The 20,849-nt window shown below is 39.8% G+C and overlaps 1 protein-coding gene across 1 annotated transcript in view; it reads left to right on the forward strand.

Moving 5' to 3' along the window:
• Positions 1–276: 276 nt before the first annotated feature.
• The window catches only part of FHIP2A (FHF complex subunit HOOK interacting protein 2A), a 35,551-nt gene continuing 14,978 nt past the window's right edge, over positions 277–20,849 (forward strand). The window contains exons 1-7 of the mRNA XM_052660915.1: positions 277–341; positions 6,590–6,668; positions 13,179–13,348; positions 15,005–15,109; positions 15,548–15,670; positions 19,804–20,097; positions 20,273–20,469. Coding sequence (XP_052516875.1) covers positions 297–341; positions 6,590–6,668; positions 13,179–13,348; positions 15,005–15,109; positions 15,548–15,670; positions 19,804–20,097; positions 20,273–20,469 — 1,013 coding nt within the window. The 5' untranslated portion in view covers positions 277–296. The remainder of the gene's footprint in view (positions 342–6,589; positions 6,669–13,178; positions 13,349–15,004; positions 15,110–15,547; positions 15,671–19,803; positions 20,098–20,272; positions 20,470–20,849) is intronic.

Genomic DNA, 20,849 nt, shown 5'->3' on the forward strand with positions numbered 1-20,849 from the left:
CAGCCGGAGCCGGAGCCGGAGCCGGAGCCACCGCCGCCGGAGCGTCGCGGGGCCCAGAGTCCGCGCGGAACGCCCTCCTCGCCGCCCGCCACGTCGCCGCGCCCGCCGGAGCCGCCGCGCCGCCCTAACACACCTGAAGCGGCCGGGCCGGCCCGCCTCGGCCCTCTGCTCGTCCTCCCCGCCCCGCACCGGCCTTCACTCTGGAGCGGCCCCGGCAGCCGCAGCAGGGGCGGCGGCGGCGGATCGAGGAGCTCTCCAGGTCGTCCCGGGAGAAGCTGCTGCAGTCCCGGGACAAGATGTTCTCCAAGTTCACCTCCATCCTGCAGCACGCCGTGGAGGCGGTAAGGCCGCGGGGCTGCGGGCGCACGACAGGCCGGGGATGGCGGCGGCCTACGTTCCCCGCCGCCGGCCCCAGGCAGAGAGAGCCTGGCGGCCTCGGCCCGGCGGCCCTCGGCGTCCCCGGCCCCGCGGCCCTCGGCGTCCCCGGCCCCGCGAAGGAGCGAGGCCCGGGGCGGGCGCTGCGGGGTCGTCGGGGCTCCTCGGGCCTGGCTCTGAGCGGACCCCCTGCTCTCCTTCCTGCTCCGGGCCAGCGTGGAGCCCTTTTTCTCGCTCTAAGAGGGCAGGCGGGAGTCCCCGGGAGGACCGACCGCTCCCGGCCCGCATCGGGGGTCGTCCGATTACTCCGATGGGACCAGGGGAGTCGGGGAGCACCTGGCAAGGTCTTGGGGCCCTCCCCCGGACTCCCTGACCGTTAACCTTCTCCCTCAAAAAGTGGTCAGCGTTGACCGAGACAAAAGAAACGGCCTAACACTGTTTGGATTTGTTTTGTTTTGTTTGGGGTGGGGGACCCAGGACGGGGTGCTCTTGCCGGGGGGCGCGGCTCTGGCAGGGAGGCAGCCCACCCGCCCCGGTTTCGTAATCTAGCCAGGTTTTGCTCTCGCAGGCCGGGCGGCCCAGCTCAGCTGGATCTCCTTGATCGGTGTGAAATGGTCGAGTGTGCTTTAGACATTTTCCAAGCCCTCACCCACCCCCAGGACCATCTGTTTCCTTTCTTCTCTTCCTTTCCTGGACGCTTTTCGTCTTTCCTGCAGTTGTACCCCGCCTTGAGGATTTCAGACACCAGCATAGGGAAACAGCACTCAAATCTAACACCACTAAAAGAGAAGTAACTCATAAGAACGTGTCTTCCTGCTGATTCAGTGATAAGGGGTCGCGTTGCTTTACTTCGGTTGTTTTACTTTAGGCTGGCAGAAATGCCCAAATCGAAGAATGCACCCTGTGAAGTTCATCACAAGTGCAGTTTTGCTAGAGGTACTACTTGGCTAGTTTTAAAAATGTCATTCTCTTTCTGTGTTCAGTTTTTGGGTGACATAGCACATTCAGATCTACATAATTTTAAGGGGGGAAAACACACAATTTGCAATAGAACAGTTTTTATGGCCAGATAAAAATTAAATGGATCTTTAAAACTCAGTAATGGAAAACTTTTGTTACGGTTCTTAAGTGCTGTGTGGGGAATGTTTAAGAGTCCTTTTAGATCTGCCACAGGTTCTTGAGAAAAGGAATGTATCACATCAGGCAAGACAGTTTTTCATGAATGAAGAGCAGTATTACTCTTGAGGAAAATGATAGCCTTAGACTCTAAGGCAATTTTTAATTTTTCTTTCTTGCTTATACACCAGCTACAACACTTTACTTTTAGAATTCAATTTAAATTTATAAAAAACAGTGATATTTACATTTTATATTATTCCTTAACTGAAAATATCAAGAATCATTTACTTTTTTGACACTGAATACAGCTTCATACTGAGATAATTGGGAATATGAATTTATTATATCATTTATATTCTATACTAATTCAGGCTGATATTTACAGAAATAAGTACTTAGGAAAAGAAAGATGGCTTTCAGTGCTCTCACAGTAAAGACTCATTTTTGTCCTGAGGCCTGTGTTTTCTGTCTGCATTATCTTCTTATAATTGTGTATGTTGGCATCTCCCAAATTATCCATGTAAATTGTCTGACGCTGCCTCTGTAATATCCAGGTTGTCTGCTTTGCTGAGGTTAGTGAGAAAAAGAGTGGATTATATTCACCTGCCCCTGGGAGTTAATGCACTGCATTTAGAAAAGTAACGTTTTTATTTACTTAGCATTAATGTTTTCAATTGTGATACTTACTAGTTTACCTTGATAGGCAGTTAAATGTAATGAAAAATTTTTGGCGTGCTTTTTTTTTTTTTCTTTTCCCTTTTACCATTCTCTTGGAAATGAACCCATATGTAATGCTGAATAAGCCATCTTTGTGTTATTTGAAGAATATCTTTTTTTCCCCTAGCCCAAGATTGGTTTCCATTTATTTAGTTCTGTTTTTTTATTTGCTTGACTTTTTTTCTATGGCCTAATCTTACCATTCCTCAGTTCATTAGCTTTTCTCTATCCGCCTTTTAATTTGTTTGCCCAATTAGTATTTTCTGATATAGTATTGCAATTATGATTATCAGGGTTCTACAGAGAAGGGAGATAATCCTGTAGACAGATGCTGACATGACCTTTTTTCAGTTGTGTCATTGTATGAATCTCTATAATGTTTTCTCAACCATTTTGGTATTATTATTTCCTAGGTTTTTTTATTCAATTGGATCCACCTTCAAATGTGTTTTTTAGGGTCAACCAGATACACATTCATTTAAATAGGGTTTAGGTGTAGCGTTTTCCTTATTGTTTAATTAATGGTTTCTTCTCACTTCCTGTTAACTACTTAAAAGGATGAAATACAACTAAGATATTTTCAAAGATCAGTACTTGAAGATGTGTTATTAATCTGATAGGCTACATTTTAAGTTTAGGAGAGAAATTCACACCTTGAGCAAAAACAGACACTGTAATGTAACTCTTGCCTCCTTTATCAGAAATGATAGTTTTCCTTCAGTATAGAAATGATTGGCTAGTTAAGAGTCAGGAAATTAGCTAGTTGCCACAAATCTGAAATCAGGCCTCTCATGTAGTTAGTTCTGAGGTGGATCATTTTAGCCCAGCTTCTCCAAAGGATAAATAAAACGCCTTCCATTAGTACAACTCCGTATTTGTTGAGGGCCTTGGTCTGTGTGAGGTAGTCTGCCAGGGACTAATATCTTGTAATTCCAGTCAGTTCCATCCTTGAAGGCAGATTTACTCCAGGAGGATAAAAGGGCAATGTCAGGAAAAAATGTTTTATCTGTCTTAACTAGTTAATTCAAGGTAAGTCATCTTTCAGAATTTGGATGCATTATTATTTTCTTGTAAAATTATAATTAAGATTTAATGATGATTGTTGAGACTAGCAATTCCTTAAAAATCTACTCTGCAGTAGGAATTAAAATGTCAAATGAAACATAGGTAGTGTTTTCTTAAGTGTATTCTTTTCCAGCAAGTGCTCTTTAACTGCCATCCTTTAGTCATGCAGCATACGTTTTAGGAGCCCATCAAGAAGCACAGTGCGAGTTCATGGGGAGACTGCATTGGTAGGCAAAACAGACGCATAGGTTGAAGTATAAGCCATGCCCAAGCTTGTGGCCTGGCCGCTAGAGCCAGACAGAGCAGGGTTCTAGGCTTGCCTCTGCCCCCTACTTCTTCGCTGGACAGCTTACTTAGTCTTTGTATGTTTCAGTTCCTCGTTTTTGCTGTTCAGTCAGTGTGTCCTGTCCTACTCTTTGGGATCCCATGGGCTGCAGCACAGGGGCTTCCCTCAGAGTAAAATGGAAGCAATTAGGCCTATCTGATAGAATTGTGAAAGTTAGAATGACAAGTCCTTAATGCAGTGCCTGGCACATAGTAAGTGCTTAATAAATTGTTAATCATTATTGTTATTATTTGGATAATTGTTCTGTTAGTGCGTTCTGTAGGAGGAGAGGAGCAAGCACCTAGGACTGGAAGGCTCCCTGGAGGAAGTGAGACTTGAGCTGGACTTACAAAGGCAGAGGATATAGGAGGGGGTGGGTGTCAGAAAATTGCCTGGAGGAAGAAGCAATTTAACAGAGTTGGGCATGGAATGTTGATGATGCCTGTGAGGCTGCAGGCGTGGCTCTGAGAACACGACTTCTCATCTGAGTTATCAGCTGCTGCTGCTAAGTCCCTTCAGTCGTGTCTGACTCTTAGCGACCCCATGGACTGTAGCCTATCAGGCTCCTCCGTCCATGGGATTTTCCAGGCAAGAGTGCTGGAGTGGGGTGCCAGTGCCTTCTCTGGAGTTATCAGCTAGGTAGGTCCTTTTGTGTGGTAGGTATTTTGGGAAAAGACCTCCAGGTTTTTAATTACCAGTAGTGTTGCCTTCCGCAGTCAGTGAATGACAAGAGTTTGTTTGGGAAAAGTCGAAGTTTATTGTGAGAATTTAAGACCACACGTAAGTGTAAACTTTGGCACTGTGCCTGGCACATAAAAGTGAAATCGCTTAGTCATGTCCGACTCTTTGCGACCCCATGGACTGTAGCCTACCAGGCTCCTCCATCCATGGAATTTTCCTGGCAAGAGTACTGGAGTGGGTTGCCATATCCTTCTCCAGAGGATCTTCCCGACCCAGGAATCGAACCCAGGTCTCCCGCATTGCAGGCAGATGCTTTACCATCTGAGCCACCAGGGAAGCCCTGGCCTATAACTACTCACTAAATGGCAGCAGCTGCCCTGTATCCACTCAATAAACATTACTCAGCGCTTACTACGCGCCATCATTGACTTGGAAACCGGAGGTTCGGATGAACAAGATGATGTAATCTTTGTAAACTCATTGAGTTCACAATCTAGTGGAGGAGATGGATAACTCAACAGTCACCAGCATGGGCTCAGGGCTGGGAGAGAGGGAGCCATCAGTCAGGGAGAGGATGCCACAAGCATGTGTGGAAAGGACTGTGCCCTTGGCAGGAAGTCTGGCCAGATTTCTCTGGGAAAGTGATATACTCTGGAAATTCCTTTGGAAAAATTAAACAAAGCATAATATTTATACTTAAGAAACTCAGTACAGTTTTTGAAACACCAAATTTCATTTGGGTTTGTCCCAATTTCTAGTACAGAATTAATTGATTAATAATAACACTGCATAAAGCTAGTGTGTTAAAAGGTCTCTAACACAAGAGAAATTCTATATATTTTTAGGAAGATTCTACAAATAAGTAGCTGATTAAAACTGACTTTTTAATCTAAAAGTTTCAGGAAGATTATTTTCCCAAATTAATTCTTTCTTTCTTATTTCTCTGATTTTTTTCTCAGTCTCCCACGAGTTTTCTCTCTCCATGTTCCTGATGTATAGTAACCCCAAAGATTTTTAACTTCATTGTTAAGGGTCTTAAAGTCTTTAAAGTTTTTTCATAGCCTTCTATTGGGAAATGAGATGATTATTTACATTCTCTTAATGCAGTACTATTCAGAGTGGTGTGAATAGGTTCGTATGAAAAAGCTGGCAGAAAGATGTTGATGATTGCAGAAAAATTTTCAGGTCCATTTGTTTCCTGATTGCGTTTCATCTTCTGGATTGAAACACTTAGGGTATCATGACCAATGTTTATAATTTACTCAGTAGTTTGGAAATTGTTTTGAAAGGTTTTGAACTTTGAGGTCTTTATGGGAGAACCAATCAAAATGGAACAAGTAGAAGGTCAGAAGTAACATGACCTCTGAGATCATCTGTTTAGATGAATCTGTGAAAATGGAAGATTACGCTGCCATAGTTGAGGTTCCCAAAATGGAAACCTATTTGCTGTTAGGAAAACTGGGTCAGCTGTACTTTCTGATGAGAATTTATTGACAGTGCTAGGACTGGGAGAGCTTTCTCTCTCTGTCACTCATTTTAAAGAAAAGAAAATATTGTAAAGGTGCATCCAAATCTTTTTCTATCCGTTTAATACCCATTTAAAATACTTGTAAGTTTGCAATGAGATGGTTGAAAGGATATAATTTTGGCCCTAAAACTTCTGAAGTAAATTTCAAAATCAAAATGTGAGACATTTTTGACTTTGTGGAATTTAAATTGGTAGTGTCTTGTTCATGTGGTCATTTTGCTAAAAATATGCACTGCCTATTCTAGGCTTAAAAAGAAAAGATTTACTTCTGTATGTCACTGAAAATAGAGAACAGTTTTAATCTGATTACAGGGTTGACTTTGGTATATATTTTAGTAGTGGTGATGTGTAACTAGTTACATAGCAGCTTTTTACTGTTTTGCATTTCAAAGTCCTAGGTACAAAGATCCCTGGTTATCAATAATTTCATTTTCCTGATACTTTAGTAATAGAATATTATGTGTTTTCCTTTAACTCTGTTACTTTTGAAGTCATGTATAGTAACTACTTGCAGGGAAGGAGAAAAAAACCCAATACTATAATTATTAATAACACTGATAAATGTGTTTTTCCTCTTTCTTAATAAATTATTTTACTTTCTTGGATTTGCCATTGTTTTTATTTCTCCTTGATATTTGACATACAGAATCAAATTAAAGCTCATTCCTTATTAATATGCTGCTTTTGCATCATTAGTAGAAAAATACAGTTACATTTAATATGAAGATTTTAATGCCATTTTCTTAATTGTTGTGGTCTTTTTGTTTGTGTTTGTGTAGCTTGCACCTTCTCTTCCTTTACAAGAAGATTTTGTTTACCACTGGAAAGCAATTACCCATTACTATATAGAAACTTCAGGTAAGAAATCATGCTGATATTAATTAAACAGAAAATTTATGAAATATTAAAATACATACAAACTACTCTTCAAAGTTATTTTGCATGAAACTTATAAGCAATTTATTTTAATTCCTCTCATTCAAAAATACAGCTGTTGAACACCTACTATGTGTAAGTGTTGTTCTGGCCACTGGGCGGTATGCCACTCAAATAGACAAAAATATCTGTCCTAACAGAGCTTGTATATTGATGGTTGTTGTTTAGTTGCTAAATTGTGTTTGACTCTCTGCAATTCCATGGACTGTAGCCTGCCAGGCTCCACTGTCCATGGAATTTTCCAGCAAGGATACTGAAGTGGGTTGCCATTTGCTTCTCCCGGGGATCTTCCCGACCCGTGGATGGAACCCTGTGTCTCCTGCATTGACAGGCTGACTCTTCACCAGTGAGCCACTTGGGAAGCCCAGATATATTGATTGTATTAATCACTCTGTCATGTCCGACTGTTGCAACACCATGGACTGGAGCTTGCCAGACTCCTCTGTCCATGGGATTCTCCAGACAAGAATACTGGGGTGGGTTGCTATTCCCTTCTCCGAGAGATACTGATTAGGAGGAAGCAAACAATAGACAAGTTCACATAGTGTGTCAGATGATAAGTGCTGAGGAGAAAATGAAGCAGGCTGAAAGGGATGGGAGTGTTTGGGGAGTGGGGACAGAGCCATCGGAGACAGACGGCTCTCTAAGATTAGAGAAATCCTCATTACCCCAGGTGACTTCTGAGCCGAATCTGCAGGAAGGAGGAAGCAAGCCTGGAGGTGTCTAGGGAAAAGATCCAGGAGAGCGCTTAGTGCACAAGCCCTGAGGCTGCAGGGCACAGCACTTGGAGGGTGCTCAGACCGCAGGAGGTGTGGCTGGAGCAACGCGAACAAAGAGAGAAATGGGAGGAGATAACATCAACGGGGCAGGGGTGCAGGTTCACCCAAGGCCTTGTAAGCCATTGCGAGGGCTTTGGCTTTTACTCTCAGATGGGGAGCCTTTAAAGGGTTTTGAGCAGAGGTGTAACATTATTGGCTTTAAAGAGATCACTTTGGCTTCTGCAAGAAACTTAGATTGCAAGTGTGTAGAGGTGAAGTTGGTAGAACAGTTAGGGGACTGTTGCAATGGTCTGAGCAATGTCGGTGGCTCAGACCAGGGTGGATGTGTTGAGAATGATTGTACTCTGGGTATATTTTGAAGAAAGTTGTTGATGGATTGAATATTGGGTATGAAAGAATAAGAATCAAGGATAACTCCAAATGTTGGGGCTTAGGCAGTTGGAATAATAGAAGGAGCACTCATTGAGAATGGGATGAGGAGACTCCAGGAGGAGCAGGTTTGTGAGAGCATTTTGGACTTTTTTGGTTTGAGACACCCATTATATGTGCAGCTGGATATTGTCAAGCAGACAGTAAGAAAGAGGGATCTGGGATTTAGGGTGGAGCCATAAACTAGACATGAAATTGAGAGTCATCAGCATGTAAGTGGGATTTTAAGCCTGGCTGAGATTACCCAGGGTAGCTACAGACAGATGGAAGAAAAAGAGTATTCAGGAACTGAGCCCTCATACTCAGTGTTCAGCGATTAGGAAAATGAGAATGATAGCAAGCAAAGGAGATTTTGCTTTTGCCAGTGATGCGCCGGACTGCCAAGAGAGAATGGTGTCCTTGAAGCTGGAAGCGGAGAGAAGGATCAAAGTGTCTAATGATGTCAAGTTGATGAAGGCTAGGAATGGATCATTGGATTCAGCCATGAGGAGCTCATTGGTGGTCTTGATAAGAGCCCTTTTAATAGCGAGAAAGAGAGAGGAGACCTGATTGGACGAAGTGTAAGAGACAGTGGACAGAGAACATATTTGGATAGTGTGTGAAGACTGCTCTCTTGAGGAGTGTTAGTGGAAAGGAGAGCTGAGACAGATCAACAGCCACAGGGAGAAGTGGCCTTGGTGGCAGGGGCGGGGGTGGGGTGGGGCAGGAGGGTAATTTTTTTTTTTAAGATGGAAGGTACTGCCATTTGTACTTTGGTGAGAATGAGCTAGTAGAGAAGGAAAGGTGGGCACAAGAGTCATAGGAGATAATTTCTGAGCCACATCCTTAAGTTGGCAAGTGGGTTATAGGCTCCCGGTGCATTAGTGAAGGCTTCATAGGCTTGTGGACAGCTCATCCATAAATTTAAGGCAGAAAGGAAAACATACGGGTGTCAATGCAGGAACAGAGTGGACATAGTGTGGACGTCTTTGGAAGTTATCTTCTTTGTGCTTCAATCTTAGTGAATAGGCTGAAGAGCGAATATGGGAAATGTGACTAAATTAGGTCAAAGTTTGGCAAAATTTTTCTGTAAAGGGTCAGATAGTAAATATCTTAGGCTTTGTAGGCCATACAGTCTCTGTTGCAACTATTCAATTTTGTTGTTACAGTGCAAAAGCAACCTTCCACAATACATTAAAAGAAGAGCATTCTTTGTTCCAGTACAACTTTATTAAAGCAGATGGCAAGGCTGGGTTTGTTCCATGAGCTGAAGTTTGGCAACCTCTGAAATAGGAAATAGAGTAGTAACCTTGCTCCATAGCCCTGTGGGCTCCCTTTAGGAATATAGAGGTAAACGCTAGTGGGTGTGCAGATTGAAAGAATACATGAAGAAAAAAAAAGTTGATTTGGCAAGCTGGTGGAGTCATAGATAATTCTTTAAAAGTAAGAAATTCCTCATTTTTATGTAATAAGTGATAGTCAAACTATCTATATATATACCTTTAAATATAAAATGTAATTTTGACCTTAATTTGGATGTTTAGACAGCAGATCTATAGAAAAGTTTTTTGACAGGAGCAGTCTTTTCAAAAAATGACTATTCTTAACCCTTGTGAGTTTTTCACCCCTCCATAGTCTTAAGGAAATACTTTAAAGGAAGGCCTGTAAGTTCTTGCTTTAAATGATTTTTTTTTTTTTTTTTGCAATCTCATAGCAAAAGCAAGTGTATATGTTACAACAAAGTATGGGACAAAAAAGTGGGCCAGGCACAGAGAGAGAAGGAAGCAGGGGGAAAACTAGGAGGCGGTGTCTGACCCTGGGCTTGAGGGTGAGCAGTAAGTTTTGAGGTCGAGAAGGAGGGCAAAGGCATTTCAGTAAAAGGAATAGCTTATGCAAAGGCACTGGGGTCTAAACATGGTTTGGGGTGGTGAGAGTGATTGGCAGAAACTAGATCTTCTAGGGAGCTCGGATTTTAATCCTGTCAAGTTGAGCTTATAGTTCATTTATTTCTCAAAAAAATAAAAGGCCTTTTTTTTACTATTTTTCTCCATAAATATGTGTAATCAAACCATGCTTAAATATTCATTCCTTCCTGGAATGTTTATATAAAACAGGTGAAAAATACTTTTAAAAAGTAAATTTCAAATAAAATTACACACCATCTTTTTTATTAGCTCTAGGCTACTCATTTTAGAAGAAAATGAAGTGAGACATCATAAATTAACGTTATTGAATTCATACTGTGTGCTAAGGCACTGGGCTTCACATTATTTCACTGAAATCATACAGTAGCAGTTACTGGCGTTGATCAGCTCCATTTTACAGATGTTGGTACTGAGGCTTAAGTAGTTTGCCCAGGTCACCCAGCTAAAAGCGACAGAGCCAAGACTTGAATCCAGGTTGTCCAAGTCCAGGACTCATGCTCTTAATAACTATCCCATACTCAATCATATTTGATATGTCCTCCTGGGAACACAAGTGACTCTTCTCTTTCCCTTGTGTGCTCCATAAGGCGTTAGTATTATGGTTTAGTCTGTGTGTGTATATATACACATACATGTGTCAGTGTACAGACAAAGCTTTATATCATCAGATACATAGCACACCAGGATTGTATTGCACAAAATATAGCAGGACTAAGTAAAGAACAATAGAGACATAAAAAAACCTGTCATTCCCTAATACACTTTATATTTAAACATTTTATAACACATTTTATAAGAATAATTTAACCCTTATATAATAAATTTAGGTTGGTAAAATCATATGTTTTTACTATGTTAAAAGTATTCATGAATTTTTACTTAAAAAAAAAAATCAGTATTTTGTAAGGATATTCCTGAGAAGCAGCTTTTACTTTGGGAATAGATGTCTGCTGGTGAGAGGAGATGTCAGAAATTCTCCGTAGAGGATTTTCCTTTGGGCTCTTCATGTTTGCAAATCTGGAGATGAATTGGGGCCGTTCAAGTCTTGACTTCCCAGTGTTACAAAGCAATGTTCGTGCTAAGTCACTTCAGTCGTGTCTGACTCTTTGCAACTCTGTGGACTGTAGCCCACCAGGCTCCTCTGTCCATGGGATTCTCCAGGCAAGACTATTGGAGTGGGTTGCCATGCCGTTCTCCAGGGGCTCTTCCTGACCCAGAGATCAAACCCTCATGTCTCTTAAGTCTCCTGCATTGGCAGGCAGGTTCTTTACCACTAGTGCCACCTGGGAACCCCACAAAGCAATGCAGTAGTGATCAAAACCAAGCCTGTCCTCTCTGCATATCCTACCTTATTCAGCTTAACATTCAAGGCTATTTTTATATAAAGAGACCTAAAGTTTAGAGATGGCAAGAATACACAGAACTGTACAAAAAAGATCTTCACCACCCAGATGATCACGATGGTGTGATCACTCAGCTAGAGCCAGACATTCTGGAATGCGAAGTCAAATGGGCCCTAGGAAGCATCACTACGAACAAAGCTAGTGGAGGTGATGGAATTCCAGTTGAGCTGTTTCAAATCCTGAAAGATGCTGCTGTGAAAGTGCTGCACTCAATATGCCAGCATATTTGGAAAACTCAGCAGTGGCCACAGGACTGGAAAAGGTCAGTTTTCATTCCAATCCCAAAGAAAGGCAATGCTAAAGAATGCTCAAACTACTGCACAATTGCACTCATCTCACGTGCTAGGAAAGTAATGCTCAAAATTCTCCAAGCCAGGCTTCAGCAATATGTGAACCGTGAACTCCCTGATATTCAAGCTGGTTTTAGAAAAGGCAGAGGAACCAGAGATCAAATTGCCAGCATCCTCTGGATCATCAAAAAGCAAGAGAGTTTCAGAAAAACATTTATTTCTGCTTTATTGACTATGTCAAAGCCTTTGACTTTGTGGGTCACAACAAACTGGAAAATTCTTAAAGAGATAGGCATACCAGAGCACCTGACCTGCCTCTTGAGAAACCTGTATGCAGGTCAGGAAGCAACAGTTAGAACTGAACAAGGAACAACAGACTGGTTCCAAATAGGAAAAGGAGTACGTCAAGGCTGTATATTGTCACCCTGCTTATTTAACTTCTATGCAGAGTACATCACAAGAAATGCTGGGCTGGATGAAGCACAAGCTGGAATCAAGATAGGTGGGAGAAATATCAGTAACCTCAGATATGCAGATGACACCACCCTTATGGCAGAAAGCGAAGAAGAACTAAAGAGCTTCTTGATGAAAGTGAAAGAAGAAAAGTGAAAAAGTTTGTTTAAAGCTCAACATTCAGATAACTAAGATCATGGCATCCCGTCCCATCACTTCATGGCAAATAGATGAGGAAACAGTGGCAGACTTTATTTTTCTTGGCTCCAAAATCCCTGCAGATGGTGACTGCAGCCATGAAATTAAAAGATGCCTACTCCTTGGAAGAAAAGTTATGACTAAGCTAGACAGCATATTAAAAAGCAGAGACATTACTTTGCTAACACAGGTCCGTCTAGTCAAGGCTATAGTTTTTCCTGTAGTCATGTATGGATGTGAGAGTTGGACTATAAAGAAAGCTGAGCGCCGAAGAATTGATGCTTTTGAACTGTGGTGTTAGAGAAGACTTTTGAGAGTCCCTCGGACTGCAAAGAGATCCAACCAGTCCATCCTAAAGGAGATAAGTCCTGAGTGTTCATTGGAAGGACTGATGTTGAAGCTCAAAGTCCAATACTTTGGCCACCTGATGCAAAGAACTGACTGATTGGAAAAGACCCTGATGCTGGGAAAGATTGAAGGTGGGAGGAGAAGGGGACGACAGAGGATGAGATGGTTGGATGGCATCACTGACTCAATGGGCATGAGTTTGAGTAAAGTCCAGGAGTTGGTGATGGAAAGGGAGGCCTGGTGTGCTGCAGCCCATGGGGTCGCAGAGTTGGACACAACTGAGTGACTGAAATGAACTGAAAGTTTAGATCTTCTGAACTGGCTAATTGAAATAACATTTTTAAAGTTATAAATGCATACAAAGTTCTGATGTTATTTGTATTTTTTTCTGATCATGTTTTCATTTCCATACCCCATAAATGGTTCCTTTTCTGAATTATTATGCATGAGTATTAGCTTTAGAATATCTTTCAGAATATAGATTGTGTTTGAATACGATATAAACCTCACCCATGTGAACAATTCAGATTTTTCTCTGAATAGAAACAGGGAAATACAAAGAGTATTTTAGGTGCAAATGTACAGTTTAAAAATGTTTGAATATTTGATGGATGTCTTTATTGTTTAGATGATAAAGCCCCGGTGACAGATACAAATATTCCATCTCATCTGGAACAGATGTTAGTTATCTTAGTACAAGAAGAAAATGAACGGGAATTTGGAGAGACGGGGCCATGTATGGAATATTTACTTCATCACAAGATCTTGGAAACATTATATACCTTAGGGAAAGCTGATGTAAGTTCCTAATCCACATGATGTTCTTAGGCAAGTACATGTGATATATGTTTTCATGTCTTAGAGATAAAGAAGCTGCCAAGCACTAAATTTAACTGTAGAGGTATATATTAAGCATGGAAGGATTCAAGTCAGTACATGAAAAAAAAAGAAAGTTGTATGGCCTGCATGAGTATGACTTTCCATAGAGACAGCAGAGCTCCCAAATCCTCTAGACAACTGGTACTTAGGCTGCTTAGAATTACAGTGTAAACATTTATAAAAATCTACTAAAGTGCAAATGCTCAGAATCAAAGGAAATGAGACGGATCCTATTGAATATTGGGTTACAAAAATTATTTTTCATAATCCTGAAAGAAAATGTCATTGATCATTCTGACATTAACACTTCTGATGAGTAGAACCAGTTCAAGTAAGTCTCTTTGATGAATCTTCCTCTTTAGAAACAAAGAGGTGATCAGCAAGGGGCCTCCCCCAGCTCTAAAAATTGGTGCTGCTGTTCTGTGAATTTCTGTAATATATGTGAAAATCAAACTAAAGAAACCTCAAACAGATGTTTAAACACCAAATAGAATTATGAAGTCGTATTGAAGACGATTTCCTTTTAATTAAGTCTGTAATTCTCTAATTCATTTTTAGGTTAGATTCGTTCAGTTTACATTTTCTAGCTAAATATCTACTCCCTAGTATCTTCCAATTTGTTCCCTTCCTCCCTCCTTTTTCCTGTCCTTTGTAGAGAGAGAGATTATGCAACATTATATTGAACAAATATTAATCAATTTCTGAGCAAATGTTAGTAATTATACTACTGGAAAATTTATTTTGATATTGGTGATTATAAATATTGTGTTTATCTGAATAACTTAAGGTATTTACTATCTTCACATACTATTGTGCTTAAGATTATAGCTTACGCTATTTCCATATAATGTGTCTATGGTGATGTTTTGGAAATATTTTGTGACTATTTTAAATCTGAGTCAACATAAGCAGGTTAATTTTAGAACGTATAACCTTGCTAACTCATACTCTTAATTTACAGCATGCATAATCGTCAGGTTTATCTGCCTTTCAGCAAATATTTAAAACAATTGGCATGTTATCAAAACTTATTTATTAAATATTCATTGCCTGTAATAATCATAATGTAAATAATTTTGCAACTAATTTAAAATAGCATTGTTAGAATAAATCACAGCCATTTATACATAGGATTCCTTTATTTACATATATGTGTTAGACTTTATTTACTCCTCCATATATATGATGAAAGGTTATTGATTACCTGTCAGAAATGTAAGTGATAAGATGCTGCCTTTGCCTGGGCCAGGGAGTTTCCTTTTACCCTAGCATTTAGAATATTAACAGCTTGGCATCACCTGAACCAAACTCCAATCTCCATGGCACATTATCACATTGCTGCTTGTGATTACATCAGTCTGTGGTCTCACACACTCTTATAAATTTTATTTATGGAATACCAGTCAGTAATAATTTGATTGAGAATTTTATTTAGACAAAGTCATTAACTGTCTAATTGCATTGATTTTTGAAGGTGGAATATATTCACATACATTGCCTCTGATTTTTTTCAAGCTTTTGAGTAATAAGTTTGCATTGTCTATTTTTTTTCTTGTTTGTTTTTGTTTTTGCCAGTGTCCTCCAGGAATGAAACAACAAGTCCTGGTGTTCTATACCAAACTTTTGGGGAAAATCCGGCAGCCACTACTTCCACACATTAATGTGCACAGGCCAGTGCAGGTAGTTTGTTCCCTTTACATAAAACTATTTGGTTTGCTGCTTTTTTGCATAGATTTTTCTAAAAGTAAAAATAACATGCAAAGTAGCAAATGTTGATACTTGAGCTTTCTTGATGCGTGACATGGTATTAAATGCACTTCATGTCTCTATATTTCTCTCTTAAAATCTTATACATTAATTTTACCATTTACTTTCTTCCCTGACATGTCAAGAAATTTATTAAATACCTCACTAATTTTTTAGAATAACATATTTGAAAAACTTAATACTAGCACCTATTTGATATAGGTGATTGCAAATAATGTTCTTTCTGAAAAATGCAGTGTATTTGCATTATTTGAAAATTTTAAATATCCTGATGGTGAATGAATGGCTGTTTAGATGTTTATTTTAAAAAATAGCCTAAGTTTAAAATTTTGTTTTAAATTTTTTTGACAGAAGTTAATTCGACTATGTGGTGAAGTCCTTGCAACACCAACAGAAAATGAAGAAATTCAGTTTCTCTGCATTGTGTGTGCAAAGCTGAAACAAGATCCCTATTTGGTTAATTTTTTTCTGGAGGTATAGTTTACTTCTTGTCAACCTTCAAAGTATGTGTGTATTAAAATTATCATGAGAATTGAATTCTCTAAATAATATTAGAAGGAATTACATTTTGTGAATAACAGATAGCCTGTTTTACTTCCCCAGAATTATTTTCATTTAAGAGCACTGTTTTATTTTAACCTGAAATCTCCTGAGAAAAACTACTCTCAAAGAATGTGACTGAACCACATGTAGGGAGCAGAACAGGGGCTGGACAAATACAAAGCTACAGCTTAGGAGCACAGCTCGAAGGGCAAATGTGGAAGAGGGAAGTCATGGGAATTTTTAAGCTATCATATTTTCAGCCAGGCTTGCTCAAGCGTGGTGTGTGGGTAACCTGACCTAGGGTAAGAATGGTGTGAGCGGATTTGGACAAGATGTGAAACATCACGAGTCACCTCCCCACCCTGGTGTAGCATTGGGATTGCTCTGCTAATTGGTACTATCTTTTCCTAGCCATAGTCACCAAATTGTGATTTACTTAAATCAGTTAATATTTGGATTTTTATTTCCAGTTTTAAATTAGAAAATAACTCTTCTGTTTTTCCTGCTTTCATTTACTTTTTTCTAGCAGTAGTCATTTAGAAATATATTAAGGAAAATGTTGGTGTTTTTTAGTTTTTAAAAAAGGTTTTTTTAATCTTTTTTTTTTAATTGAGATGTGTTATACACAGTACAACTCAGTCTCTCTGGTTCTGTGAGCTTGACAGACACATACAGTTTCATAACCACCACTGCAGTCAAGGTACACAGCAGCCCCATCACCTTACCCCATGTCCCTTCCTGGTCATCCTGTGTCTACCTCTGCCCTCAGCAATCATTAATCTGTTTTCAGTCCAAGTTTTCTCTTTTTCAGAAAGTCATAAAAATATAGTCAGCCTTTTGAATCTGGTTTTTCTTTATTTCCCTTCCATGCATTTGAGAGTCTTCTGTGAGTCTGGTCACAAACAGATACTACTTTATACTACTGTGTAGTATTCTGTTGTATGGATGTATCACAATTGTTTATCCATTCACCAGTCGAGGGATTTGTAGACCAGTTTGAGATAATTACGAATGAGGCCATCATAAACATTCACAGATTTTTGTGTGGACTTAGATTTTCATTTCACTTTGGGAAGTACCTAAGAGTAGGATTTCTGGGTCATGTAGTAGTAAGTGTGTATTTGCAAAACTCTTTCCAAGTGGGTTTATCATTTTGCAGCCCAGGGGCAACGTATGAGAGCTGTTGTTCCATGTCCTTGTCAGAGTGGGTGTTGTCAAGTTTTTTGTTGTTGTTGTTTTGTTTTTAAAACTTTTAGCCATTGTAATAGATGGGTTCATTTTTTATTTCATTTTATTGAGTAAGTAATTCAGGATATTATTCTGAACTGTTACTGCAGATAGGTAAGCACCTACCTGACCAAGCTGCAAAATTGCATGGATTTAAATTTCTAAGTTAGTGTTAAGGACTATGAATATCTGTTTTTCATGACATGTATTTTGAAAATTTGCTTCAAAATGACTGTAATAGCCTTGTGATATAAACATACCAAATATCTTCATTTGGCTAGCTGTGAGATTTTTCTTCTCAAAGTTCATTTTTACTTAGGTTTTCTTAGGTAACCAAATTACTTTAGATGCATAGATTTTTTTTCCAAGCTTAAGCTTTAAGGAGATTTTCTCAGAATCTCCGATACTTGTTTCAGAAGTACACAGCCATAGATCAGAAACTGAAAATTTGCAGGCATATGTATGGCTGCCTGTCTTCAGAGAAACATTTACATGTAGACCTCAGTATAAAAACCACCCTTCTGAATTAGTGTCTTGCCTGCTGTGATCCTGCATTTTTATAACACCTACTTCTCCAAAGCCTGAGGTGATAGGTGACCCCATTTTCTAAACTGACTGGACTATTCCTATGCTTTTAATATTAATTTTAATGCTTTTAATGGCAGTTATTACAGTCTCCCTGGCATTAGAGTCATTTATGTGCATTTTATTTTCTCTTCCTGGTCAGGAAGCTCCTTGAGGACAAGGATTCTATTTTATTAATCTTTGAGTCCCGATAGCTTCTCTGGTATCTAGCACAATGCACAATAACTGTTTAATTAACACATTGAATGAATGAATCTTTTGAGACATGCAGCTTTATTACTAGTATGATAGTAATAGAGCTTCCCTTGTGGCTCAGCTGGTAAAGAATCCACCTGCATTGCTGGAGACCTGGGTTCACTCCCTGGATTGGGAAGATCTGGAGAAGAGAAAGGCTACACACTCCAGTATTCTGGCCTAGAGAATTCCATGGACTGTGTAGTCACGGGGTTGCAAAGAGTCAGGTGCAATTGAGCGGCTTTCACTTTCACTAGTAATGGAAGTACTTTGCATTTCTCAAGTATATATCCCTTGAAATCTGATCTCTCGCTTCATTCACATCAGCCAGTAGATGGCGTTTGCTGTGAGTTAAATGCAGATGGTAGATAAGTTAGAAACACTCTTTGCTGTAAAGGAGTTTGGTAGTCTGGTGATGAGCGAAGACTAACGTTCAGATACTGTAATCTAAGGTAGAGTAAGGCGAGTATCAAAGATACAGAGTAAATGCCCCTAAAACTTCACAGGATGAAGAGATTACATCTGCCTTGGTCATTAGGAGGGAGCATGGAAGAGGCTGTCCTTGAAATGAGCCTTGACAGATGTTTAAATAAGAATGGGCGAGCACAAGGAAAGGAGTGAAGATAGGGAAGTCTGTGGTGTGACTCGCACAGTTTAATCAGGCTATGTGGTAAGAAAAGGGGCCCAGACAGATAGATTGGAACTGTCAAAGGCTTTGAATTCGTACTTGCTTGCAGAGCTGTTTTTAAAATGCAGATCCCTTGGTTCCACCTCCAGATATTTTCATTCTGCGTTTTTATCAAGCCCCACAGAAAACCAGCAGTCCTGAGTTGAGAAACAGTAGTTCAGGGAGTGAGTGCTGAAAGCGAAAGTGTTAGCTGCTTAGTCACGTCTGACTCTTTGTGACCCCAGGATTGTCCTTCCTCTTGCCATTCTTATCCGAGATGCTGCTCCCAATAACAGTATTAACATTTCAGATGGAATAAAATATTTGACGTTCATAAAAACTATGATATACGGTTGACTTCTTAGGAAATTGGGAAGTCGGTTGGAATATTCATTTAGTTCCATAGGATTGTTTTCTTTTAATGTATGTGCTATGAGCCCAATTTCTCAACAAGATTGGTCGTGCTGCAATTCATGGGGTTGCAAAGAGTCGGACACGACTGAGCGACTGAACTGACTAAAACTATACTTTTAATAACAATGAAAGTGATTTATAATATCTATCATATAATTTTGGAAGTGGAACTTTGACTTTATTCAGCATTTAATGCACTTCTCTGATGAAGCACTCTGATAGGTCCTGCAGAGAAGCTGATTTATGATGAATTCTAAATTGTGTGAATGTCTAAATTTTACATTCATAAAAACTATGATATGAAATGTGTGATTAGATTTTTTTGCTCTTAGGTTTAAATGGAAAGCAAGAAACCTTTGCCTGGAAACTAATGATTTGCTTCAATTTAGGTTCTTTTTGTGTTTGGCTATGTACAATTCAAGCAGATCTTTGTTTTTACCCTCAAAAATACTAACAAGAATGTCCTCAGGGTATTGAGTTATATTTACAGAGCAGAGGTATTAGGAAAAGCCTTAGAAAAATCATCTTAGAAACTAATCTTAGAAGAATCAGCATTAGGGCTATTTATTTTTAGTAGGCCAGTGATGAGAAAACAATTAACGGCAACTGAAACTTCCTGAATCTTATTTTTTCCTCACTAACATCAGTTGTTTGCAGTAGCAGTCAAATAATTATTACTAATATTGCTCATTGTTTACAGTCAGTGTAAAACATTTTGTAGAGCCTGTTCTGAAGACTATTATAAACGCCTATGTAATTTTAAGACATCTAAAGCACAGTTTGTTTAAGTCTGGGTACTTTCATTTGTCATAACAGTTTTATCCATTATGACAGTGGCCAGATATTGAGTGTTAATTACAGGAAAACTCATTAAAATATGATTTCTGTTCTATAAGGTTTTTGACATGAATCTTATAAAACATGTATTCCTTTTCAGAACAAGTTTAAATCACTGGCTTCCCAAGGAGGCCCAAATGCAATTTCAGAAGATGTATTAAAAGGTCAAGATTCCTTGTCAACAGATACAGGCCAGTCCTGTCAGCCAGAGGAACCGTCGGGTGCTTCTGGAACGGAGCACACAGACTTAGAAGATGAGCCTTCTCGTCAGATGGGTGACCTGTCCACGAGCTTGGAAAACCTCAGTGTCACTGAATTGCCAGAGGCCACAGTTGTTCGTCCAAACCAGGATTACAACCTAGTGAATTCTTTGTTAAATCTTACTAGAAGTCCTGTGAGTCATCTTCTTTTCTTCCCCCCCGCCAACATAATCACCATTAAATGCATAGAAAAAAAAATTTCTATGTTTATTTTGGCATAAAACGTTAATCTGTTTAAGGGGAATTTTTCCAAACAACCTGAGGTGTGTCTGATTCAAGCACTGTAAAGGTGTGTGTTTTTCCCCTCAGGATGGCCGAATAGCCGTGAAAGCCTGCGAGGGCTTGATGCTCTTAGTGAGCTTGCCAGAGCCAGCTGCTGCCAAGTGCCTCACGCAGAGCACGTGCTTGTGCGAACTGCTCACCGACAGGCTCGCCTCCCTGTACAAGGCCCTACCTCAGTCAGTGGACCCCTTAGATATTGAAACAGTGGAAGCAATTAACTGGGGGTAAGAGCCGCTGTTTGTGTTTTCCTATGAAGGTGACCTCTTAAACATACACTTTTAAATCCATTTGCGTTTTGCAGTGATAGACCTCTTTAGGTTTGAAATATGTAACATTGCTAGTCATCATTAAACCAGATTGTTGTTTTGAGGCTTGCTTTAAACCTTGTTATCAGGAACGAATTGGCGTCGTGACAGTCTAGGTGTTACACAGTTAAGCTATTTCCCCTTGTCTCTTGCAGTGATCAGTTAATACCTTAAGACCGATAACTTTATCTGACTGTATTTTTTAAAAAACCAAAAAACTTGTGTGGAACCTCACCTCCCACCTCTCTCACCTGTTTCCCCCAGTGTTAGGGCTACCCACTTGATTCTCATATGAAATT

Source organism: Budorcas taxicolor, chromosome 23 (genome assembly GCF_023091745.1).
Source record: "Budorcas taxicolor isolate Tak-1 chromosome 23, Takin1.1, whole genome shotgun sequence".
In the NCBI taxonomy this organism is placed as follows: domain Eukaryota; kingdom Metazoa; phylum Chordata; class Mammalia; order Artiodactyla; family Bovidae; genus Budorcas; species Budorcas taxicolor.